Source organism: Coptis chinensis, chromosome 4 (genome assembly GCF_015680905.1).
Source record: "Coptis chinensis isolate HL-2020 chromosome 4, ASM1568090v1, whole genome shotgun sequence".
Taxonomy (NCBI): Eukaryota; Viridiplantae; Streptophyta; class Magnoliopsida; order Ranunculales; family Ranunculaceae; genus Coptis; species Coptis chinensis.
The window spans coordinates 17,248,169-17,275,004 of record NC_141459.1 but is presented as its reverse complement, the minus strand read 5'-3'; the positions used below and the strand labels follow the sequence as shown (position 1 = coordinate 17,275,004).

At 37.9% G+C, this 26,836-nt stretch overlaps 1 protein-coding gene and 1 non-coding gene across 2 annotated transcripts; both read left to right on the top strand.

Moving 5' to 3' along the window:
• The first annotated feature begins 15,101 nt into the window (after positions 1-15,101).
• Positions 15,102-15,173, top strand: TRNAG-UCC (transfer RNA glycine (anticodon UCC)). Its single transcript has one exon. It is a non-coding gene; the product is annotated as a tRNA-Gly (tRNA).
• Positions 15,174-22,485: 7,312 nt separating this feature from the next.
• On the top strand, positions 22,486-25,132 carry LOC147502246 (pollen receptor-like kinase 4). The gene is made up of 2 exons (XM_086607150.1): positions 22,486-23,867; positions 24,239-25,132. The coding sequence occupies exons 1-2, from the start codon at positions 22,535-22,537 to the stop codon at positions 24,859-24,861; spliced, it is 1,956 nt and encodes a 651-aa protein (XP_086463276.1). The 5' UTR covers positions 22,486-22,534; the 3' UTR covers positions 24,862-25,132.
• Positions 25,133-26,836: the final 1,704 nt, after the last annotated feature.

Here is a 26,836-nt window from a genome sequence, read left to right as displayed (position 1 = left end):
TTTAAAAATAAATAATAAAAAAACATACCATATAGAACTGAATGGCTTTTTAAGCAAAATAACTGGACCGGAACAAAATATTATTGTACTTTTAACATAAAAAATATCTAAATAAAGTATATAAAAACTCAAAACATTCATTTATATATTACTAAATTGTATTTATAAGTGTAATATGTAGTTTTAATAGTATTTAATGTTATAAATAATATAAAAAAATATAGTTTACAACCTTAAATGTATGGTTTTTCTTTACTTTATTATTGAATGACATAATTATTTATATCAATATTTAAAATTTGACTCGTTCGTGTGGTATTTTAGTATTTTTGGTACACATTTTTTAATAAAACTAATAAAAAATGTATGTAAATAGTGAATTTCTTAATAACCAAAATGAAAAAACTAGACCCAAAAATACCCGCTAGGAACCAATAGTTATGGGTAAGGTGCTACAATTTTAAAACCTATAAATAACAGGAACTGCAAAAGTAAATAGTTATTGGTTATTACAACACTAAAAACCGGACCATTGACACCCTAGTTGGTTGGAAAAATGCGTGACAGGCTTAGCTAATAAACATTTGCTATTTGATGCGCCTTGCGGCCCTTCCCTATTTAGGCCAGAACACACCATAATTTGAGTGGTCCTCGGTTGCATAGTTTTAGGGTTAGTTAGACTTACCCCCCATTACTAGTTGCAATTAGTGTTATCCTTCTGTTTTAAAAAATATTAGTGATACCCCTCCAATTGCAAGATCTAGCGGTTACGAAATGAATTTTTTTTTTCAGATGAAGAAATCTGACCGTTAGATCACTCAAATGGGGGGGAGGGGTATCACTAATATTTTTGAAAATGGGGGTAACACTAATTGCAACTAATAATAGGGGTAAGTCTAACTAACCCATAGTTTTATGATACGGTGGGCCAGATGCATATGTCGATGCAAACATTGTGGAGTACAATAGGGAATAAGGATATTGGATATACACACACCAAGCCCATGGGCCTTATGAGGCTGGTGCACCGTCTGAAATCTGTTCTAACTCTTTTGGTAAGCCACGTCAACACACTTTATTAGACCCAATCCCTAAACCATTTAGTCCCCCAGCAGTCCAGCATGTACTCTCAAGTCTCAACCACCAAATTACTGTTGCTTGAAGTTTGAATCATTCCAAGTTCTTCTCCACGATACCAAAATGATTTTAATTGTTTTCTTTTCAATTTTGTGAAGTGAACGAGAAAAAGCAAGATAAAATATAAGAAACTGGTACCTATTTTTTCTATTTTGTAAAGATTGTTCTTCATTTTTTTTTTTAAATGAAAAAATATGTGAGAGAGTAATATACACTTTCATTGAATATTAGGCATGTGTCCAGCACATCAGAACGATCACACTCATCCACACGTCCAGGTCGCTAATGACCAGTTGATACAGATTAAGCGACCTCATCAGCACCCCGAACGTCTTTCTCCCAGAGCGTCTGCGTCCAGATCGTCAAGCTTCTAGAACATTAACTCTAGCCAACACCCCAACGACTAGTAATGTATGTTGCAGCTGGCATCATCAAGAGCAGAGCTTCAGCTACGCTTGCCATTACTCCACTGCAGGACGCCTTCATAGTTCATTAAATGTCATCAAGTCCAGAACTTGACTTGACGCGAGAGAGGATGAGCGCGGTCACCTTTGCCTATATAAAGAAGATGAGGAACTACGTCAGACCTGATTTGAATCTCCCCCCAGCAGAGAGAACTTGATACGTAGGCAGTTCGTCCAAACGAACTCGATCAATTCAATCCCACAAACACCTTTCTCTCCGAAGATTACCTACATCTATAAGGTTAACCAAAAATAACTTTTACATTGGCGCCGTCCGTGGGTCAAATTTCTTGGAAATTCAACTACTAAATTTTTTTGTTTCTTTAACTTACATTTCTATACGTTCTATTTCCAAGCCCAAGAAGCGTAGTGATAGTCGCTCTGAAGAAATCGATGAGGATCAGTCATCAAACAAAAGCTAGCTCATGGAGTTAGTTAGCTAGTACATGAAAGATAAGTTTTCCCATTATCTAACATGTATGGTTTGTTATATATTTTTTTAACTTGCCCATCCAAATGGTCACATGGGTTATCTCTGCTAAAAAATCACTACGGAGGGTCACTGCGTGTTTAACAAATAAGGTGTAAGCGACCTGCCTAGGTTCTATGCTCAAATAATGATTGTGCACTGTCAAGGCTTAAAGGGAATTGAATCACGACAATTTTGAGACCACATACTCCCTTCTTTTAATGCCTCAGTTTTAGTTATGACTTATATCAGTACATTGATCTAGAGGAGCCAATATCATATATTCATTTATTTGCATCTTCAGTGATTACATATATACTTGCATCCAATACCATTTGGCATTTGATATAGACAGTTGAAGATGTCATGTTAGAGATGACCATACCTTTAACCGTGAGCTTGATTAGCATGTCGACCCATAAACAATATGCCCGGTCTGGTAATGAACACCTCAGCACAAAATTCTAGTTATGTTTAAGGATCGATCTATCAACTTAATCATGGTCGATCTATCAAATCTCGAGTTGTTCGTTGTGGCTCAACCTGACAAGAAATTGCAGTTACTGCACTTGTTTGCTTGCTGTGTACTGTACACATTTATTTCTTTTTTGACAAGAAACTTTCAGTTTACAGAGGATTTCCGCATAAGGAATCTTCTTCTTAAATATATGTACTAGCTACTACTTTCAATTTGGTGATGCTAATGGTATTTTTTGTTAAGGCAATATAAACAGAATAACATAAAATTATGCACTACTCACGCCTATTTTTCATCACATATTGTTCCTACATACCATTGCATCGGTTACTTAATAACTATGCAATCAATATTCAAGTTTGTATACATGAAGTCGATCAAGACATCCTCTAGCAATCAAGAAAGGAATTAAACAATCTGGCTCATTCTTACATAAGGCGACCTCGCAAAATTTGAGACTACTACTGCTTTTTCCTAGTGTAGCTAAGTTGTTACAGGAGATACAAATTTGATCTTCGCACTTTACAACCTCATCAACCCGTAGCTACTAATGAATTTTCTATTATAGTTGGATCCTTTGCAGGTCAGCTATATTTTGAACATACATGGGGATGCATTAGTTGTACAGGTATTTTACGCAAAGAATTGCAGGCGATCTACATCCATGAATGCTCACTTCAACTCCGTTTTGAATTGAGATCAAACTCCAAACCAGGGCTCGATTTCTACACAGCTCACAAGCTACTTAGCCTTAACATTTCTCACTAGTTAGATACCTACACTTCTAGAGTCAACTCAGTGCAGAACGCTCTCTAAGAGCAACACATTCAAACGAACTTAAACACTTTCCAGAGCTCAAACATTCTCTACGATCAAACGCTCAATCAAGCACAGGGCTACATAGCTCACACAATTCACACTAGTTGGAGACCTATACTTCTAGGGTCAACTCAGTGTAGAACGTTCTCTAAGAACACCATACTTACTCAAGCTAAAACGCTCACTCGAGCTTAAGGGCTTAATAGCTCCAACACTTCTCACTCGTTGTGGACCTACAACTCTAGGATCAACTTAGTGCAAAAAGTTCCATGGCACACTCGAAACGTTCTCCTGAGCAGTACGCTCAATCGAGCTCAAATGTTTCATGGCACTCTAAGTCTTCCTAGACAACGTGATATACATCTCTAGATCTAATTCCTACTCCGATGTCAAGATAACACGCACCAAGCATTCAAACAAAAGAAAGCTAATACTTCAAAGCAAACATGCATTTCATAACTGCAAAATACGAACTGCCTGAACATACTCAAGAAACTAGTTCTTTACAACTACCGAACTGCCACTTAATTATGTGGAAACCAGCTCATCCAAATACCAAAATTACAACAAAAAGTAAAAGCGAAATGCCTAGGTCGGCCCAGGTTAACAACTCTTAATGTATGTGGCCGAAGTCATAGCGAACATAAAAGACGAACTGCCCAGGCAAGCCTAGGAAATCAGCTCTATTGTATCAAGACAACCTTTTTAAAGACAAAACAAAGACAAACAGACTTTCAAGAGAACACTCACTCAAAGCTGACAAGATTCAAGAAACATTCGGCTAATTCTCAGTGGCTAGGGGCTCCAATGTGACCTCCAAAGCGGCTGCATCCAAGGCTAGATCTGAGGCAGAGTCATTCACAAGAACAGTACCTTCAAATATAGGAAGAATGGTACTAGCATCTCTAGGTGTGTCTATCATTGTTGCACCTCGAGCCCCACGTTATGGTTCCTCCTGTAAAGGAAGATATTTCTGCTCCATCTCGTTGTAATCTTTGGCCAGCTTAGTTGCCTCTCCAAACAGTCTCATAAACGACTTTCGCCGCCTTGGTTGCAGCTGTTGCATTCTCCACGTACCCAGTGTACAATGCCACCTCGTCATTCGCTTCCTCTAGCACCCCCACCAAAACCATTTTCTCCAAAGCGACCTGATCGTGCTGCTTCTTCAGTTCGTCAAAACTAGCTTGGAGATAGACTTGAATGGTACGAACGTTCTCCAGTTCTTCTTTCATCCTCTCTCGTTCGCTCTTTTCAGCATCAGCGATCATGGCCAGCTCTTTCAATTAATGGTATCCATATAGTACCTACAAAACAATAGTACACTCACACATCAATATATCATTCTACCTACACACCACAAAAAGCCAAATCACACAAACACATACCAAACAATACCTAAGGTCCATCGCCCTCAAATTTGCTGCAAGGTCTCCCATGGCGTCCAGGTTCTGCCGATCTCCATCGAAAGCAATGCTATCCAACAAGCAGCTTGCTATAGGAGCCGATTGGAAGCTATAGTCAGAGCTCAACACGTATTGAGTCTCACCAGTGTCAGGATTGACATAGGAAACCCCCTTCTCAAGGGCACAACTTAACCATTTCCCTTGCAAGAACCAGTCTTGGCACCTCCCTTACTCGAACCTTTTTCTTTGCCTCTACCAGCAGGGGGAAGAACAACAACATCATAACTACTTTTCTCCTTTTCGAGGGAATTCAGATCCACATCTCTCAAGTCGACCCTCTGGAACGACCTCCCCCGGGAACTCGAACCACCCTCAGTTCGCCCAGTCAGTCTATCAACAGAGCAATGACTCAAACCCCCTCATTATGCCCTCCAGACAAGCCGCCTTGGCCGCCCTATCGTCCTCAACACCAGCTTTTCTCTTTAACAAGCTTCTAGGTTCACGAACTGGAACACTAAGCTCCTCTACATCCACCAGAACAGGAATACGCCTCCTAGGTTGTTCCCTAGGAGTAGGATCAGAACCAGCATGGTGGCCCTTCCCACCAAAACGGTTGGTCACACCACCATCACCCCCAGAGGTCCCACCACCACCTACAAGCCTCACCGACCCACTCTGGCTCTTGTTCCTAGCCTCCCTAGTTACAATGTCACTATCTTCCCTCTCTATGACAAACTCGCTAGACGACGCACTATCGACCTGACCACGAGCCCTTTTCTTTTGACTCTTCTGCTTTAGCCTTATCCCACGACCTCCCTTTCCACAAAGAAAGTTGCTACCTCAGGTAGTTTCTTTTGCTTCTTAGCTCGACTAAGCTTAGCGAACCTCTCGATCACTCCCCAGTTAGTACGACTTGTAATAGCGGCCTCTGCAAAACAACCAGTTCCAAAGTCAGTTCAAAACAAACAAATATTGCTCAATATACAACAAAGGACACAAAAACATACCAGCAAAATTGCAAATCCTAGTATGAACTGCAAACCCACTAGCACAGTAATTTCCAATTAACAACAACGACTTTCTCTCCCAAGGCTTATTGCTCACACCATCTAGAACGCTCGACTTCCCCGTTAGCGTCTGCGAATTGAAATGATTAGCACGAGATCGCTTCACAACGAAGTGTTCAAGAATATCAGCAACCTCAATACAATACTCTCGCTATCATTCAACAGATCGAAAACTCTAAGCAACCACCAGGTATTGCCAACGAACTGGCATGACGCTTTCTTACAAAAGTTCAAAAAACTACAAGTAAGTTTCAAGAACGGTATCCTCATACCAGCTTGTAACTGCCCCTCACAGACAACTACCCCAAAACCTAGCGGTATGTAACCATTGCTAAACACGTTTGCATCTTCCCCAAGTTCGTGTATATCCAGGTCGCTTACATGTATATCATAAGCTTCCCTTAACCCTACAAAAGCTTTAGCAACACGCTTATCTACTATCCTAGGCGGTAAACCACTAGAGGATGACGAAAACCTATTACCAGAACTGCTCGCCACAGCGACCACAGAGTCAGAACCAACATCTTCAACTTCCTCACTCAATGAAACCTCTCGAATCTCATCAAATCGAGTATCATCTGAATCAGACATACTTCCTCTTCTAATACAAGTTCACGACAACAAGTAACTACAGCTAAACCTAACGAACCTAACGGAAAACAAGAATCAAAAGAAAGAAAAGCGCAAAGGAAAATGGCAGAAACTAACCTTAGCCTCTTGAACTCAAAGGATGCAATGAGAAACTCCTCAGTTCTCCAGGCATATATTGCAAGCCACCGGTCCGTTTCCCAAAGAAACACAATCATGTATTCAACCCTAACGTGCCACGTCGCTCCATAAAACGAGGCGGTTAGCTTGTGACCTTTCAAATCAACCGTCCCACGTGCCAACTTAAATCTCTTACCAGATCGCTATCTAGTACTTAACAACCTGCTGAGAGGGGGCTATGTGAGGGAGTAATATACACTTCCATTGAATATTAGTCACGTGTCCAGCACACTAGGACGATCACACTCATCCACACGTCCAGGTCGCTGATGACCAATTCATACAGATTAAGCGACCTCATCAACACCCCAAACGTCCTTCTCCCAGAGCGCCCGCGTCGAGAACGTCAAACTTCTAGAACGCTAACTCTAGCCAGCACCCCAACGGCTAGTAATGTATGTTGCAGCTGGCATTATCAAGACCAGAGCTTCAGCTACGCTTGCCATTACTCCACTGCAGGACGCCTAGTTTCATGGTTCATTAAATGTCATCAAGTCCAGAACTTGACCTGACGCGAGAGAGGAGGAGGCGCGCGCGGTCACCTTTCTACGTTTGACCTACATTTGACCTGATTCAAGTCTTCCCCCAACAGAGAGAACTTGATACGTAGGCAGTTCATCTAAATGAACTCGGTCAATTCAATCCCACAAACACCTTTCTCTCCGTAGGTCACCTACATATATAAGGTTAACCAAAAATAACCTTTACAAAGTATACAATGCAGTAAAACATGTACACTCATCTATCGGGAGATTAAAAAGGAAACAAACAAGTCTATATTCCATAGAGTTTGTGTTGACCAATTTTCTTTTGATTTGGGCTACCACGAGGATATCCCTATAGGGATGAGTGTTTCGGATCCAACGGTCCGAAAATCAAAAACAAAAAGGAAGAGAGAGAATATGGATTTGTTTTTGATTTTCAGACCGTTAGATCTCGGATCCAACGGTCTCGGCTGGCGTCCCTATAGGGATATCCTCGTGGTAGATGAACTCTTTTCTTTTTCAGTTTTGAAGGTAGCACCCATGCCCGTCTTGCCACACCAGCATTCCCCATATGCCTCTGGTATCCAAAAAGACTCGGATTGAACACCTCCTAGTGTATGGTTTAAATTTTAATCCAAACCAACTGAGCTAGTGGTATGATAATATTCACCTGTTGTTTGGTGTGAAATGTAGGCAATTTAAGGTAAGAACACCCCAAATGGTGGAGTGTGCCAAAATATACTAATGTTAATTTCTTTTTTGTTGATTTGCCTCATGATGTGAAAGTCTATATTTAATTAGACAATGGAAGAAAATTGAATTGATAGTGGTATAGTACCTAAGTGGGTTGATAATTTAATTTAGCATCTGCAAATGACACTAATCTACCATAATCTTCCTTCATATTGATTGAAAAATGGCCTACAAAACCACCTAAAACATTTATCTCCACCTTCCACATATGGCCATATATTTTGACCCAAAGACCATATTTCAACTGTGAAGCATGTAGTCATGTACAGACAACAAAATTCAGAAGTACACCCTGTACACTAAAAGGATTTCAATATTTGTCGGGACAAGAGCTGGGTCTTACAAATCACCTCGGAGGAGGATTATTGTAAAGTTGAATTTACCGTAGGAGGGGTTCTTTTTTTTTTTCTAGGAAGGGGTTAAGAGACATATAAAAAGGGCTGGGGCACCCTATAAATCATTCAAAAGGGTGCTAGTCCCATTTTACGGGATGTATGCCTTTAGATTTTTATGCCATAAAAAGGTGCTAGTCCCATTTTATGGGATGGGATGTCAATACCGCCGTTCTATAAAAATAACACATAAAATCACTCAAGTTGTATGCCTTTAGATTTTTAGAGATCTAACGGTCACAAAAATAAATTAAATCGAATGGGTTGTGGGGTTGAACCGGTTTTTGGTTGAATTGTGGGGAATACAAGAGAAAGAGAAGTTGAGAAACTCTCATCGTTTTCATCCTGTGGTCCCTGCCTCACGTCTCTTTGAGAAGCTCTCATCGTCTTAATCATGCTCACATCACCAGTAAAACAAAAAGGCGTATTGGTCAAATTATTTCAAATTTGCCCCATAATATACTTTTCCAAAACAATTCAAATTGAATTGGTTCAACACAAATTCAGAAACAACACCAGGTACAAAACTTTCATTAATATGCATGAGATGCAAGTTGTTTTCCATTCATTAATTGTTCTAACATCTCAAAGAATTACTCAAACTAAAATCAACAAAACAAAGAAATAACACCCCTAGCATCGAACTCTTTAGAAGCTGAACCAAATTCACCACCCATTCCTTTTTCAGTATTGTTTAGCAGCAAAACCCCCTCCATTGGCAATCGTCGCAGCACCAAAAAGCTTACTCAATTTCTCATTATTCCTCACGGCAAATCGAATACGCACAAACACAATAGGGCAAAGTACAATATAATTGAAAAAATAAATTTTGAGATCGTGCAAAATTATATTTTATATAAGTGATAAACTAATTAATATGTCATTTGGATTTGAATAATTCAGAAAAAAAGGAGAGAGTTGAGTAGTATTCATATTCACGAATAACATGCTGAAACTTGTTACTGCAAACCGGTTTAGATTGAGAAAGAGGATGAAACTTTTAATCCAAAGAACCGGTTCAACCCCACAAATCCATTTGATTTCATTTCAATTTGTGACCGTTAGATTCCTAAAGATCTAAAGCCCACAACTTAAGCGATTTTAAGTATTATTTTTAGGGTTAACTAGTATTATCCCCACTAAATGACCCAATTAAGATTCTCCAATTAGATGGGAAATTAGCCCCCCCCCCTACTACACATTTTTTGAAAACAATGAGAACATTTATGTTATTTTCAGTTGTTTGACTTGAAAGTTAACGGTCAATTCAAATTGACCGTGTGTTTAGGGAGAAAACCCTAATTTCCCATCTAGAGAGATAGTTAACCCTTATTTTTATGTCCCATGAACCCCTCCCTACTAATACTACAATCTGTGCATGTTTCATGGTTGAAATATACAATTTGGCCCGAATTCATGTGAGTGATAAAACTTTTATACTATAAATAACTACTGTTTTTTATGGAAACAAATAGAAACGTAGTATTGGACTACTGGTTGTCAAACTCATGTTGTCTTAGGTTCATAGTTTGTGATTTCGAAAGAATCTTGAAATATAATTTTTGGTTTTTAATATACAAATTTTTTTGACAACCATTGTCACCTTTAATTTAAAATGATTAGTTTGAACTACATATAGAAGTGAGACTAACTATATATGAGTCGAAATTAATTAAATCTTAATTTGTACACATATATGTATGTTTGTTTATTCAACTTTGGGTGTGTTTGATGGCGTATCTACTATCTATATACTAAAGGAGAGACCTTTAAAGAAGGATTTTCTCTCTCCTATGTGGCACTCTAATATGAGAGTTAGCTTTTTTTTTCTATCTTATGTGGCACTCTAATATGAAAGATATTTGAAGAGTTTGAGTATATTTCTAATTCTTATATTTGGAGAGTTTGAGTGTATTTCCAATTCTTATATATTTGATCAAATAAAAAAATATTACTAAAAAAATAGGTGATTTGTAGAAATACTAAAAAAAATTACTAAAAAAATAGGTGATTTGGAGAGTTTGAGTGTATTTCTAATTCTTATATTTGGAGAGTTTTAGTGTTCCAATTCTTATATATTTGATCAAATAAAAAAAAATTGCTAAAAAATAGGTGATTAGTAAAAACTAATTTATATTTGATCAAATAAAAAAAAAATACTAAAAAATAGGTGATTTGTATAAACTAATTTCATATTACAAATCATACAATTTTAGTATCTATGATAAAACACCGACTTATTTCGAATATATCCTTAACATGACTTCAAAATATAGTTAAAAATAATTATACAAAAGATATAATAGAAAATGAAAAAAATAATAATAACGGCAAAGCAATAATGACAAATATTTTAAAATATATATAATATTTAATGAAATTAACGACAAAAAACAATTAATGAGGAACGGAAAACTGGATGCAAATGCATCGAACTAACCTCAAATAATATTTAACGGGAAATCGGAAACTGGATGCAAATGCAAGCATTAAACTAATCTTAAAAAGTAATTAATATAAAATCAGAATATGGATACAACTGCATTAAACTAATCTCAAAGAATAATTAACAGAAAATCAAAACTTGGATACAAATACATCAAACTAACATAAAAAAATAATTGTCGAAAAATCAGAAACTGGATGCAAATGCATTGAGCTAACCCTCAAAGATTAAATTAATGGGAAATCGAAAACTGGATGCAACTGTATTGAGCTAACCTCAAAGAAAAATTAATTATAAATTGAAAACATAATGCAAATGCGTGGAACTAATCTTAAAAAATAATTAACGGAAAATCGAAAACCGGATGTAACTGCATTGAACTAATCTCAAAAAATATACTGGATGCAAAACCTCAAGAAATAATTAACGGGAAATCGGAAACTAGATGCAAACTCATTGAACTAACCTCAAACAATAATTAACGGAAATCGAAACTAGATGCAAATGCAACTTTATCAGATAATAAACACGAGAAATCGAAAACTTGATGCAAATACATCAAACTAATCTCCTGAGAATAATTAACGGAAATCGAAACCTGGATGCAAATGCATTGAACCGACCTAAAAACAATTAATAGAAAATTGGGAATTTGATGCAAATGTATTGAACTAACGAAAAAGAATAATTAACGATCAATCGTAAACTGGATGCAACTGCATTAAACTGATCTCAAAAAATAAATAATGGGAATTGGAAATTGGATGCAACCGCATTGAACTAACCTCAAAATATAAATACTTAAAAAATCGAAACTAAATACAAATGCATTAAACTAACCTCAAAACATAGTTGGGTTATATGTTGTGGGAATGTCTCGATAAGTATAGTTTTGCATTTAAAATGATATTTATCTTATCTCTTTCCGTATGATTGGGAACTCTTTGCTATTCAAGTAGCTTCAATATATATGAACTTCGCCTTATTAGGCAATCTCACAAAAATTCAATCAAACTTCTATTATTAAACAAAAAAATGAAGTTGAAGAATTTTATCAAAGGTGAGTTATTTTTTTTAATGGAGAGTGAGGTTTTCACGTTATAAGAAATTTGATTGAGTGATCAATATAATATTAATATATAATAGTTATGCATATTTGCAAATATTTTTTAGAATAATTAATATAACAACACCCGTTAGATAATAATCTTTGAAGATTCCACATAGTGAGTCATGCATAATTTAAAAAGAATAATTAACGAGAAATCGAAAATAGATAATCTTCGATGATCCCACATAGTAAATTAAGTATAATTTACTTTTTATGTCATGTTTTCAATGACACTACAGATGGATCAGTAGAAGTTGGTATTACACACCACATTGGATAATTATAAGGAAATTGGAAACTGGATTCAAATACATAACTGAGCTCAAGGAGTAATTAATGGGAAATCATAACCTTTATGCAAATTGCATTAAACTAATGACAGAGAGTAACTAACGGATAATTAGAAATTGAATGCAAATCCTTGAAAAATATTTATTGGAAAATCGGAAATGGTATGCAAAATTGCAAATACATCAAACAAACCTCAAATAATAATTAATGGGAAACCGGAAACTGAATGCGAATGCATTGAACTTAACTCAAAAAATAATTAACATAAAATCAAAAACCGAATGTAACTGCATTGAACTAACCTCATAAAATAATTGGTGGGAAATTGAAAACTAAATGCAAATGCATTGAAATAACCTCAAAGAATAGTTAACGGAAAATAAAAAACTGGATATAATTATATCGAACTAACCTCAAAGCATAAATAATCAGAAACTAGATGCAGATGTATTGAACTAACCTTTTAAAGAGTTATTACAAGGAAATCGGAAACTGGATCCAAATGCAATGAACTAATCTCAAAGACTAATTAATGAAACATTAAAAAATGGATGAAACTACACTGAACTAACCTAAATGAATAATTAACGGAAAATTATAAATTTGATGTAACTGCATTGAACTAACAAAAAAAATAATTAACCGGAAATCGAAACTTGATGCAAATGCATTGAACTAACCTCAAATGACAATTAACATAAAATCTAAAAATTATATGCAACTGCATTGAACTAACCTCAAAGAATAATTAATGGAAAACTAAAACCTGGATGCAACTGCATTAAACTAAAATCGAGATTAACTAACGGAAATCAAAAATTGGATGCAAATGCATTGAAATAACATAAAAAATGGTTAACTAGAAATCGGAAGTCGGATGTAACTGCATCGATCGATTGACCTCAAGGCATAAATATCCACTTTTTAGCCTTCTCATATGAGTAATTACAAGTAATTATGAACCCAAAAGCGAAAGTGAGTTTATAAAAATAGACTCTTACATGTATGCAAACTGTATAGAAATTGTAAACTATCGAACTAACCTAGAAAAATAATTAATGAGAAATCAGAAACTGGATGCAAATATATTGAACTAACTTCAAAGAGTAATTAACGGGAGATTGGAACCTGGATGCAAATACAATGAACTAATCTCAAAGACTAATTAACTAAACATCAAAAACTGGATGCAATCAGACATGCGTCTTGAATTAACTTTAATTAATAACTAACGGGAAATCATAAAGTGGATGTAATTGCACTGTACTAACCTCAAATAATAATTAACGGAAAATCGAAAACTTGATGCAACTGCATTGTACTAACTTCAAAGAATAATTAATGAGAAATTAGAAACGGGATGCAACATACTATATTAAACTAACCACAAAGAATAATTAATGGAAAATCATAAACTTGGTGCAAATGCATTGAACTAATAACCCTAAAACATATTTGTATTTTATGTAGGGGGGATAAATGTCTCGACAAATATAGTTTTGCATTTTAAGTATTGTTTATTATAATTCTTTTTATTGTGATTGGGAATACCTTGCTATTCAAGTATCTTCAATATTATCTTCACGCAAGATTGGGCATAACTTCAATTATTAAACCTAACAATAAAAAAAAAAAGTCGATTAGTTTTATCAAGATTTGGTGCTTCATTTTATAGAGAGTGGTGCAAGAAATTTAAATGAGTAATTAATATAATTTTCATATCTCATAACTATGCATAGTTGCTAATATTTTTAGAATAATTTAATATAACGGCACCCGTTCGTAGGACACGATCATATGATAAATCTTTTCAAGTGGGAGTAGTGTATTATTTGAGGATATGGAAACAATCAATCTGTTTTAGTGATTTGTACACATTAGTACGTAGTTTTAACGGTGATGATTTACCGCTAAATCACCATAAATCTAATAAAACTATTATACAAGCTAGATCGAGTTTAAAATAATTTCATTTGAAAATTACAGATTAATATTCTAAACCACAAAGTGAATAGAATATCTTAATTTGATCCCTTAGTTTCCAAGTACTTATGCACCATAATTGCTGTTCATTAACGTATTTCGTTTTATTTTCAATAAAAATATATTCTCGATTAAAAAAATTTCTGACTAAATCACCATAAATCTAAGAAAACTATTATACAAGCTAGATCGAGTTTAATATAATTCTATTTGAAAATTATAGATTAATATCCTAAACCACAAAGTGAATAGGCTATCTCAATTTGATCCATTGGTTTCCAAGTACTTATGCATCATAATCGCTGCTCATTAACGTATTTCGGTTTATTTTTAATAAAAATATATTCTGATTCGAAAATTTGCCGCTAAACGACCATAAATATAATAAAATTATTATACAAGATAGATCGAGTTTAAGATAATTCCATCTGAAAATTACGGATTAATATCCACACCACAAAGTGATGAGGCTATCTCAATTTGATCTCTTAATTAGTTTCCAAATACTTATGCACCATAATCGTTGGTCATTAATGTATTTCGATTTATTTTCAATAAAAATATATTCTGATTCGAAAATGTGTGTGAGACATTTTGTAAAGCATTTTCAGCCCACAAAATATTTAATAGATCCCGGACGTATGTCCGGGTCCAAAATCTAGTATTTAACTAATTTGTTTCCATTTTCATTTGGACTTAATTAGGACTTTAATTTTATTTATTATTTTTTTTTGGGGTAAAGACTAGTATGAAGGTTCAATTCACAATGAACGGTTATTCCTTTTCAAGAGTTCATTCGTCAACAAAAAAGAATCGTAATTCGTAATGGACAAGAGAATACCTATTTCTGAATGGACAAAACTATCAATCCATCACTAACACCCCCTTTCCACATGAATATGCAAGAGAACAGCAGTAACTACCTCTTGAATATGCGAAGTAATCAATTAACCAAGGGATCTACTTTTGAAAAAAAAGAAAAAAAACAAATCTACTTTTGGGTGTTCTTTATCAATTAACCAGTATGAACACATAGCGTCTGTAGTCCAACGGTTAGGATAATTGCCTTCCAAGCAATAGACCCGGGTTCGACTCCCGGCAGACGCATCCTGGTTGTACCAACTTAATGGAGTCACTTTTTAAAATGCAGGTCTAGCAATTAATTTTGTACAAGTAAGTATACTATTGATAGGATTTAGGGTTATTTTGATTGTATGTATTGGTTGTTGAAACTTGAAACCATGCTCAAACTGAGGCTAGGCATCCACGCCTGCCCTGGACAAACCCCGGCACTAATCCCTCACAAGAGGCAACAGCATGACACCGCCCATTATGCAGCACTGTTGGGTGTAAACTAGTAGTAATATAATTCAGTGTCGAATCACCATATGTCCATATGCACCATATATTTTGTGTGATATATGATTGAGTTCCAATTCGGCGTTATTGGCTGGAGAATAACTATAAACTGAACAATCATTTTCATATCGTTTGCACCATTTCCAAATAAATAGGCCAATGAAATGACTTCAAGTATAATCTGGAGTATCTGTTGCGGCCTACGCTGCACGTTGTATGCACACAAAACAAATACTCGTCTACCCTGAGGCATGGGAATTTACCCTTGAATACACTAGTTGATTTTGCTCAAGCCAGATCTTCTGCGTATATGCATGTTGATTTCAAACGTAGACCAAGAAATATAACAAATAAATACAGATTTTAAAGCGCTTAGGCTTATGGTAACATCATTCCAACTGCACTCATCACTTATAATTAAGTAAGCTAGAATGAGTAGACACTGTGACTAACTAAACTGCAGCAGGAGGTGACATAAGAGGAGACTGAACTGGTTCTGCAGGAGAAGCCAATGTTGCGTCCCAGTAACCTTCAAGTATACCACCTTCTTGGGACGTAAAACCAATGAAGTAAGCATACTAGGCCAGCAATCACGAGTAATGATGTGAATTGCTCGGCAACATATCCATTCAGCACCTAGATCAGTCTCACCATCAATGAAGAAAAGAACAATCTCTTTTCTGCAAGATTTCAGTTGGAATAAAGCGTTCCAGCAAACTCCGGTACCTCCCCCTTCACCGTAGAGCCGGGCCCTAAGGTTGTGCCCTGGCCTAATTGGTAGCTTGTTGGGGGATGCTGTAATTGTTGGAGTTATCCCTCACATGAGGAGAGAAACGAGCCGAGAGAAACGGGTCGACATCGAACATCGAACATGTCGCTTCGGATAGAAGCGCGACTCGCGCGCCGAGTTCCAAGAGAATAGGCGACCCGCCATCATAGAGGGGCGACCGCTCGAAGTTCCAAGATACATAGAGGCGCCCCGCTGAAAGCGACCGACCGCCGATGTCGATGTCTTAAGCGACCAGCGCTCCATAAGGCCGCCGGCGCCAGTCTTTGGCCCGTGGGCTTCACTACAAGATTTTGCGTAAATTTGGTTTTGGAGATAAAACTAAAAATCAAGGTTTTGAAAAACAAAACCAAACAAGTCAGAAGGATTGGAATCCAGACTAAAACAAAAGAGAGAGAACCTTTACAGAGAAACAACCCTGTAAAGAGATAAGAGTGATCTAGTAAGGTGAGAGACTGTAAGGAGAGATTGTAATCTTCCTTCCCACTTTATTAAGAACTGGCTCTTGTGGAAGTAGGCATCATTGGCCGAACCACGGTAAATCTTTGTGTTGTGGTTTGCCTTTTACTGCTTTACATTATTATTTGTTGTTGATAGTTGTTTAGCGAGTTGGGCATGTTAGTATAGGTTGTAGTTGATATTTAGATTTTATCCGGAGTTGAATTGAGTTCATATACAAGTTATCTGTGTAGTGGGGGAACCGATTGGTATTGGTGTAAATAACCCCAACAAGTGGTATCAGAGCCTTGGTTAGAATAGCCTAGGGTGTTATCCGAATCTTGGTCAGAAGGTGTTTGACGAAATTCCTGAGAGAAGATTTGAGGTTAAATAACTTGTAGAGATGGACCATTCCGTGAACACTCGTATGATGAGTCCGAATAGGAAGAACTACACCATCCGAAAGCCAAGATGGAAGACTTGCTATACCGCAAGGACTTGGCACTTCCCATTGAGAATGAGGGAGTAAAACCGTAAAAGATCGATGAGGCCGGAGTGGAAAAAGCTTGACGTAAAAGCGATTGGATACATTAGGCGATTGGATTGACGATTGTGTCTTTCACCATGTGGCCTAAGAGACTACAACCTTGGCCTATGGAAGAAACTCAAGACCTTTATGAGAGGAAGTCGGGTGGAAACAAAGTGCTAGTCGTTAAGAAGTTTGCGCGGAACGGAAGTACCAAGAAGGTTCTTCAATGTCCGAGCATCTTAATGAAGTACGTAATATCATCAATCGATGCATTTGATGAAGATCAATTTGGGAGACGGTTGAGGCTTTGTTTCTATTAGGCTCTCTACCCGAAAGTGGGAGACATTAGCGGTTTTCTACATGGAGCGACCAAGGATGGAATTGTTACCATGGAGATGGCTACCACGCCTTTGTTGAATGAGGAGACTAGAAGGAGTGCAAGAAGCGGCTCTTCTCACTCGAGAGATCTTTTCACGAGAAACGGGGAGAGGTCGGGAGTAAAACCATCTCGTTCTAGAGGTGATGGCGTATAAATCTAGGGGTGAAGCTAGAACTCCTAAGCGCGAGAGAGGCAATGTTACTATTGTGCCACAAAAGGCCACTTCGGATATGAGTCGCGTAACAATCGAAGAGGGATGAGAAGAATAACGTGGTACATGAAGATATGGTGCAGAGGAACGGAAACACAGGCAGGAGATACTACCACACTAGTCGGCGACCTAGTGGGGAATTGTGGTCGATTGTGGTGTGTCCGCCTTAGTACCTCATGTCGAGGATACGAGTGGGTGATAGATACGGGGAGCATCCTATCACGCCACATCGCGATTGCGGGGATTCTTCACTACCTACAACCGTGTGGTGAATATGGTGAAGTGAGGATGGGTAATATGATGGCGCCTCGAAGATTATAGGCATTGGAGATGTTCATGTAGAAACCAATGTCGGCTACACCTTGACACTCAAGGATGTAAGACATGTCCCTGACATACGGTTAAGCCTAATTTCGGCTGGGAAATTAGATGACGATGGCTTTGTAAACTCGTTTGGTAACGGGGTATGGAAACCGAAAGCAGAGGTTCCATCAGAAGCAGCGTGAGGAAAGAAAACTTGCTCTCTTTACAAAACACGGGCTAGTTTGTGTAAAGCGAAGTTTAACGCGCGAAGAAGAAGCTTCATCCAATCGGGCACAAGAGACCGCGGTCACATGGGCATAAAAGGGATGGAAGTTCTTGCTAAGCAAAAGGTCATGCCGGACATTAAAGGTACACATTTAAATACATGTACTCATTTGTTTGGTAGGAAAGCAACATAGGGTGTCTTTCCAAAGATTCCCCGTCTCACGAGAAAGGACAATCGCCCTTGAGCTAGTGCACAATGCACTTATGTGGTCCTATGAGAGTGAAGTCCCACCGGGGAGCTTTCGTACTTTTGACATTCATTGATGATCGTCCAAGAAAGATATGGGCCTATAGTCCAAGACCAAGGATGAAGTATTTGGCGTGTTTGAGAAATTCCACAAAGATGGTGGAAAGAGAGACCGGGAAGTTGTTGAAATGTATTCGCCGATAATGGGGTGAGTACATTGGGCCATTTGAAGAGTATTGCCGAGTCATGGGATTCGTCATGAGCGCACCGTTCCCAAGACACCGCAAATGAATGGAATAGCAGAGAGAATGAACCGCACCATTGTAGAGAGGATGAGATGCATGCTATCTCACTCTAAGCTACCTAGAAGCTACCGGGTAGAAGCAATGCGCATACCGCGTGCATGTGATCAACCCGTCGCCGCAAAGCCTCGAATAGTGATTATCCGGAGAGAGTATGGTCGCAGAGATGTTGATTATGGATACTTGAGGGTATTTGGGGTGCGGGGGCATTTGTGCATATTCCGAAGGATGAGAGATCCAAGCTTGATGACAAAGCCAAGCAAAGTGCATTTTTAAGGTTATGGAGATGAAAAGTTTGGTTACAAACTCTATGATCCGATTAACAAGAAGGTAATCCGAAGTCGAGATGTTGTGTTCTTAGAAGACCAAACCATAGCAGACTTTGAGGAGGGTGAGAAGTTACAGGCTTTCACTAATGATCTTGTTGATTCAGAACCAGAAGTTCCTACTGTGGAACGTGCAGAAGGCATTGAGAATGCAGAGAACCATGAGTTTGAAGCTCATGATGAGAATCCTATTGCTCATGATGGGATAGAACCTATTGGTATAGAAGATGCAGATGAGATGCATGAACCACCACCAGAGCAAGTAGAAGTGCAACCTCCCGAGGCACCCATTAGATGAGGCAAGGAGGTCCGACATTGAGGGAGACTAGCTTCAACCGGTATCCACCACATGCGTGCGCGCTACTATCGGATGGTGGAGAACCTATGTACTATCAAGAGGCACTTGAAGGTACGCACAAAGAAAAGTGGTTGAAGGCCATGTATGACGAGATGGATTCTTTGCATAAGAATCACACTTATGAAGTTAGTTGAGAAACCCATGCGGGGAGAAAAGTTCTCAAGAATAAGTGGATATACAAAGTCAAGCATGAGGAGAACAATCCTCACCCAAGGCATAAAGCTCGCCTTTGTTGTGGAAGCGGATTCTGGTCAAAGAAAAGGGATTGACTTTGATGAGATTTTTCTCTCTGTAGTAAAGATGACTTCTATCCGGGTGGTATTGGGTATGACCGCAAAGTATGAACCTAGAGGTTGAGCGACTAGATGTTAAGACGACTTTTCTTCATGGAGACCTTGAAGAAGATGTCTACATGGACCACCCGAGGGGTTTGAGGTCAAAGGCAAGGAGCACCTAGTATGCAAGCCGATAAAGAGCTTGTATGGGTTGAAGCAAGCACCGGAGACATTGGTACATAAAGTTTGATTCCTTTATGGCGAAGCAAGGATACAAGAAGTCCGCTCCGATCATTGTGTGTTTGTTCGAGAGATTTCCGGATGGGGATTTCATCAGGCTATTATTTGGATGTGGATGATATGTTGATAGTTGGCCCAAACATCAACAAGATATCCAATTTGAAGAAAGACTTGAGTAAGTCCTTTGAGATGAAGGATTTGGGTCAAGCAAAGCGATACTTGGGATCGCGGATCACCGTGATGAGAAAAGAGTGGGAAGTTGTGGCTCTCTCAAGAAAGCTACATCGGAAGGTGTTGAAGAGATTCAACATGGATCAAAGCTGCCCGGTCGGTTGTCCGCTTTGGCGGCGCCCGCATGACCAAAGAGATGTGTCCTAAGGGTGAGCATGAGCAGAGTCGGATGGAAAAGATTCCTTATGCATCCGCATGGGGCGCTTTGATGTATGCCATGGTGTGTACTAGACCGGATATTGCTTTCGCCGTTGGGGTTGTAAGCGATTTCATCAAACCGGGTAAAGAGCATTGGGAAGGTGTTAAGTGGATATTGAGATATCTCAAAGGCACTTCCGTGATCGTGGTTTGTGTTTTGGTGGAAGTAAGCCCTTACTTGAAGGCTACACCGATCGCAGACATGGCGGTGATGTTGACTTCGATGAAGTCCACCCCCGGTTATCCGGGTTACTTTTGCGGGGAGCGGTTTCTTGACAATCTAAGTTGCAAAAGTGTGTTGCCCTCTCCACTACGTATTTCGAAAGTATATTATTCCCATCGAAAGTGTTGCAAAGAGTTGCTATGGATGAAGAGGTTCTTCGACGAAATAGGGCTAAAAAGTTGCGGTTTGTAGTTCTATGTGATAAGGCGCCATCCACTTGAGCAAGAACCGAAGTTTTCATTCTAGATCCAAGCACATACACGTCGTTATCATTGGATTAGAGAAGTTTCGAAGACAAGCATTTGTGTATCGAGAAGATCCATACCGACAAGAACGGGTCGGATATGATGACCAAAGTCTTACCGAAAAGGTAAGTTTGATGTTTGTTGTGCTATGCGGATTGGTAGCACACTCCTCCTGTTGATTTGGAAATTACATGGAGGAAGCCCCTCACTGTTCGGGAGGGGGAGATTGTTGGAGTTATCCCTCACATGAGGAGAGAAAACAGAGCTGGAGAGAAACGGGCGAATTCGACATCGAACATGTCGAAGGAAGGCCAGCGCGCCAGATAGCGACTTCGCTCGCCGAGTTCCAAGAGAATAGGGCGACCCGCCCAGGCCATAGGGGCGACCGTTCGAAGTTCCAAGATATAGAGCCCAAGGCCAAAGCGCGACCAGCTTCGATCTGTCCATGTCTTGTCTTAGCGACCGCCACATAGGGGGCGCCGCAGGCCAAGTCTTTGGCCCGTGGGCTTCACTACAGTACTCGCGAAATTTGGTTTTTGGAGATAAAACCAAAAATCAAGGTTTTGGAAAAACAAAACCAAACAAGTCAGAAGGATTGGAATCCAGACTAAAACAAAAGAGAGAGAACATTTACAGAGAAACAACCCTGTAAAGAGATAAGAGTGATCTAGTAAGGTGAGAGACTGTAAGGAGAGATTGTAATCTTCCTTCCCACTTTATTAAGAACTGGCTCTTGTGGAAGTAGACATCATTGGCCGAACCACGGTAAATCTTTGTGTTGTGGTTTGCCTTTTACTGCTTTACATTATTATTTGTTGTTGATAGTTGTTTAGCGAGTTGGGCATGTTAGTATAGGTTGTAGTTGATATTTAGATTTTATCCGGAGTTGAATTGAGTTCATATACAAATTATCTGTGTAGTGGGGGAACCGATTGGTATTGGTGTAAACCCCAACAGTAATAGCTCCCATGACCCTGCATAAATCTTTGAAAGCCATTTAGCCATGGAAAGATCAAAAGAGTGAGACTGAGCTGAGACAGATCGGAGACAATGTACGTGTGTGTGAAGAATGTGATTTAGGTTGTTGAATATATAATGGACAGAGGGAAGATAATAAGACATCCGTTTTAACAAAATTAAGTTGCATGCTTTCTTATTATGTACAGATTTTAAGTTACAAGTTTCACATCTTCCTCTCTTGCAAACAAGTTGAATGCATAAGAAAATGAAAATTTATCTATGTGAGGATACTGTACGTGCAGCTGTTTTTAACACGGCCATGTCTGCAACACTAAGTTCAATTTTCCAGTGAAGTTGGCATAGATTTTTTAATGTGTTTGGTTTCGCATCAAAAGAAACATATAGTCACATTTTAGAAATGTACGTGATAATATAGCAAATATCCTTGGTTTAAAGCACACATGTATTCCTAAGCTAGCTACAGTTCATTATGAATGTAGCCAAGGTGAACTCATGTCAAAAATTCCTCGGATTCTCAAAAGAAAACTCCAACAGAACAGTTTACAAACTCATTGTTTTTGTCCCCAACAGAAATAAATATTATCTGTGACAGCACCACATTAGAATATCCAATGTTTCATCAAAGTGCAATTGAAGTGCAAGAGAGTACTCCTTGCACAACTCTCATAAAGGAAAACTTTACTAGAATTTCACTTACCTTGAACGATGGTTTCTCTCCAAAAGCTAATCCCACCCTTAACAAGTCTTCTTGCTATATTTTTCTTGTACTTCCTAGCTTCGTGATCACTCAAGATGGTCCTCCAGCAGTATACCAGAGCGCGGAGGGAGACGCTCTTCTTGCTTTAAATGCTGATTTTAAACACTATTTTCTTGTCAGGAATTGGACTGGTCTTCCATGCTATTTTTTGAACAAACCACCTAGCAGGTGGTATGGAATTCAATGTTTAAATGGTCGAGTTACAGGGATATTATTAGAAAACATGGGTCTTACTGGCGAGGTAAATGTCCATGCATTAGTTGACCTCACAGAGTTGTCTAGCTTAAGCTTCAAGAACAATATGATCTCTGGAAATCTGATGGATTTCACATTCAATACAAAATTAAGAAGTCTTGATCTCTCTGATAATTTGTTTGATGGGCCTGTCTCAAACTCATTACTTGGTCTAGATGTGTTGGAGTCATTACAGCTTCAACGTAACATTTTAACAGGTCCTATACCTGAATTTAATCAGCAGAGTTTAGCAGAGTTCAACGTCTCTGACAACAATCTGTCTGGCAAGATTCCAAGAACGAGCTTTCTACAATCCTGTAACTCGTCTTCGTTTGCTGGCAATCCGGGTTTATGTGGCTTGCCCACGTTGAAAACCTGTGGCAGTGCTTATAGTGAGCCCGCTACAGCTAATAATAACAAGAATAAAACCATCGCTGGAGCTTCTCTGATTTCAATTTTTGTGGTATTAGATATCATTGGACTAGTCATTGTAGTGCTTCTGTTCTACGTTTACTACAAAAAGGCGAAAAAGAACAAGACTGAAACAAAAGAAATTAAGTTGGAAGAACAAGAGAATGAGAAAAGGAATGACAAGATAGGTCATGGAGCAAGCAGACCTGCTGCCAGGGGAGATGGAAGAAAACTCACCTTTTTGGATGGAGTAGAACACTTTGAACTTCAAGATCTTCTGAAAGCTTCTGCTGAGGGTTTGGGTAAAGGAAATTTCGGAAATGTATATAAGGCTAAACTGGAAAATGGTCCAGAGGTTGTAGTTAAACGACTAAGGGACCTGAGGCCTTTAACTGACGATGAATTTGCCAAGCAGATGAGGCTGATTGCTGATCTGAAACACCCTAATTTGTTGCCTCCTCTTGCTTATCACTTTTCAAAAGAGGAGAAGTTGATGATACACAAATTCTTGGCAAACGGAAACCTTTTCAACCGTCTTTTTGGTGAGTTTAGTTGTTACATTAGAGATGCATGCTCTCAAAGTTTTTATGAACTTATTAGTTTTAAATCTATTTTCCTTCTACAAAATGCAGACAAGTATAAATGAAGACAAGCGAGGAATTGTTTGTTTATAATAGAGCTTTCAAAACCACTTCCATTAATTAGATAAACAAATAAGTGAACTCTTAGGTAACTAACTGCTATGATCGAACTGTTCAGAACTTTGAGAAGAAGAGAAAACAAGTCAGTCCCCACTCCTTTATGTGTTCACATGACTAAAAGCTTCTTTCTTAGTATCTGGATCACATTTACTTAACGGAATTCCTGTAAGGATGATTTAACACATGAAATCCTTGATGGTTAATGATGGCAGGAGGGAGAGGGATAAACAGGATTCCTTTCAAATGGAATTCAAGGTTATCAGTTGCTCAAACTGTAGCTCGAGCCATGGAGTATCTGCATCTCAATAGTAAGGTACAGAACGCCATCCCCCATGGGAACCTGAAATCTTCAAACGTTCTTCTCGATGCGAATGAAATGGCTATTGTTTCTGATTATGGACTGGCTTCATTGATTGCTCTACCTATATCAGCACAGAGAATGTCTTCATATAAATGCCCTGAATATCAAACCCGTAAAAGGATCTCAAAGAAAGCTGATATATGGTGCTATGGTTCCCTTCTCCTTGAACTCCTAACAGGAAAAATCTCGACTTACTCTGCTCCTCAAGGCATCAATGGTGTGGACCTAGGTAGTTGGATACACAAAGCAGTTAGAGAAGAATGGACAGCAGAGATTTTCGACTTAGAGATATCAAGACAGAGGAATGCTGGTGATGGAATGCTACGTTTACTACAAGTTGCGCTACGCTGTTGTGACAAGTCACCAGAGAAGCGTCCCGATATGGAACAAGTTGTAAGAGAGGTTGAAGAGATAAGGATTTGTGAATCAGATTATGATTCTGATTTCTCCTTTGAGCAATCTGTGAGTGCATAATAAATTTCAACTAAACGGTTCAAGAATAGTTGGAGAGTAAAGAAAATATTGCTCTGTGATTTAATCACCATAATTTTACATCAGTCAAGATGTATGGAACATACATGTAAAATTTAGATAACAACTGGACAAAGTACAGGATTTGTTATAGTGTGTATGAACAATTCCTAGCCTAAGTACTGTAAAGTGTTTACATATTAAATGTTTAGTATCTTTATTATAGACATAAAATAAAAGTTTGGCATTGATAAAAAAAAATTCTTTAGCTAAACTGTATATGTTATTTTTCTCTGAATTTGCTTATTTTGTGTATGTTGACATCTTACACCGTACTTCCGGATCAAATATATGGTAACCTATGAACAATACAGTGTGTGTTGGATGGTGTTTCTCCTATCCTGTTATATCTGTAAAAGCTATTCTAATGACCATTTTCCAACCACACCATGAATCACATTTAATCTGATCTTCAGCCCGTATGGACTTATACAATATTTTGACTTTTGAAATGAGAATAAAGGTATTTAGTAATTGCTTTGTTGGAATGTCCACTTGAAGTGTTTGAACTTTGAAGTTTAAATAGAACAAGTAAGCTGTTGTAATAGTAGGTGGGAAAGGCGTTTGTATATTAATAAGCAGACTCAGAGCCTAAAAAAGGGGTGTTTGGATCTTATTTATTTATTGTCAATAACCATTTATTAGTGAAAAAACGTGTTTTGAAAAAATTGGTCTATATTTTTATAGAAATTAGTTTTTCATCCAAAAAATATTTATTGGTCCAAAAAACATGTTTTATGATAAATAGCAAAATTTGTTTTTCATGTTAAAAAATAGTTTTTTCTTCTCACTTTCTCATCAGATTGCCCATTAGTAAAAAAATGTCGAGATATATTAAAATATTTTGAAAAATATTACGAAATTTGCTAGTTTGATAAAATAGCTTTTAAGAAAAAAATTCAACCAAACATATTTATTTATTTAGAATAAATATTTTTTCAGAAAAATATTTTTTGAAAAAAAACTGATTTTTTTAAAAAATGAGATCCAAACACTCACTAATAAGGATACCTTCAAAATTCATAAAGCAAGTTAATTAACCTCCTTGCTAGTTGTTGTGCGTCGAATGGTCCGTATAGTTTCTTTGACAAAAGCCTAATGGGCAGGCAGTGAGGCTAGTAGGGATTTTTTGCTCCCAGCATTCTTGCCTCCAAGCCCTCCAAGCCAATTACTAGCCACACACGTATCACTAGTTCCACAAAATATGGGAAGTTACAGCTGGTAAAAGATTCTCTAAAAAGTCAATTTTACTGATTTGTCCCTCTAAAAAAAGCCGGCAGATACGGAAAACACATTAGAGCATCTCTAGGTAGTAGTATTACTTCCCAAAATGTTCAAATTTGCTTCCAAAACTCAGAATTTTGCGGAAATCCAACTCTAGGTGAAAGCAAAATCGATCGCATCACCTGTCTAGCTGCATTTTTGTTCGCAAATTTGGGATTTCGAATGTGGATGCGGAGCGACAGTGGTAATGTCGTGTGCCATTGCAAATGTCGCCCCCATTTTTTTTTTTTTTGACCAAAGACACGCGCTGGTAATCGTCGCCACTATTGCTAATATTTTTTTTTTTTTTTTTTTAACTTTTTTCAATTTGGTGCGACAGTGAATGTCGTGTGATTTTTTTTTTTTCCAATTTGCGGCGATAGTTGTAATGCCGCGCGAGGTAGTCCTATTTCAAATTTGCAAATAATATTTGCGACCACTTAGAGTTGGTCAAAATTTGTGACCAATTTCTCTAAATTTTACCTTCAAATAGAAGGAAATACTACCACCACCTAGAGATGCTCTTAGATCTTGGAACAAAAAGAAAAAAAGTTGAACGCTAGTCTTCATCTTATTCCCGAGGCATATTTCCTTTCTATCCAAAAACTAACACCTCTCTCTCATAAAAAATACTCCTTAGGCATTATAAATGTAT

What these genes read in the sequence shown, in the direction of transcription:
- LOC147502246 (XM_086607150.1), top strand. Translation starts at nt 22,535, where the DNA reads ATGTTTCATCAAAGTGCAATTGAAGTGCAAGAGAGTACTCCTTGCACA. An exon ending in CCTTTTCAACCGTCTTTTTG is followed by an intron (nt 23,868 to 24,238) that starts GTGAGTTTAGTT and finishes TAATGATGGCAG; the next exon opens with GAGGGAGAGGGATAAACAGG.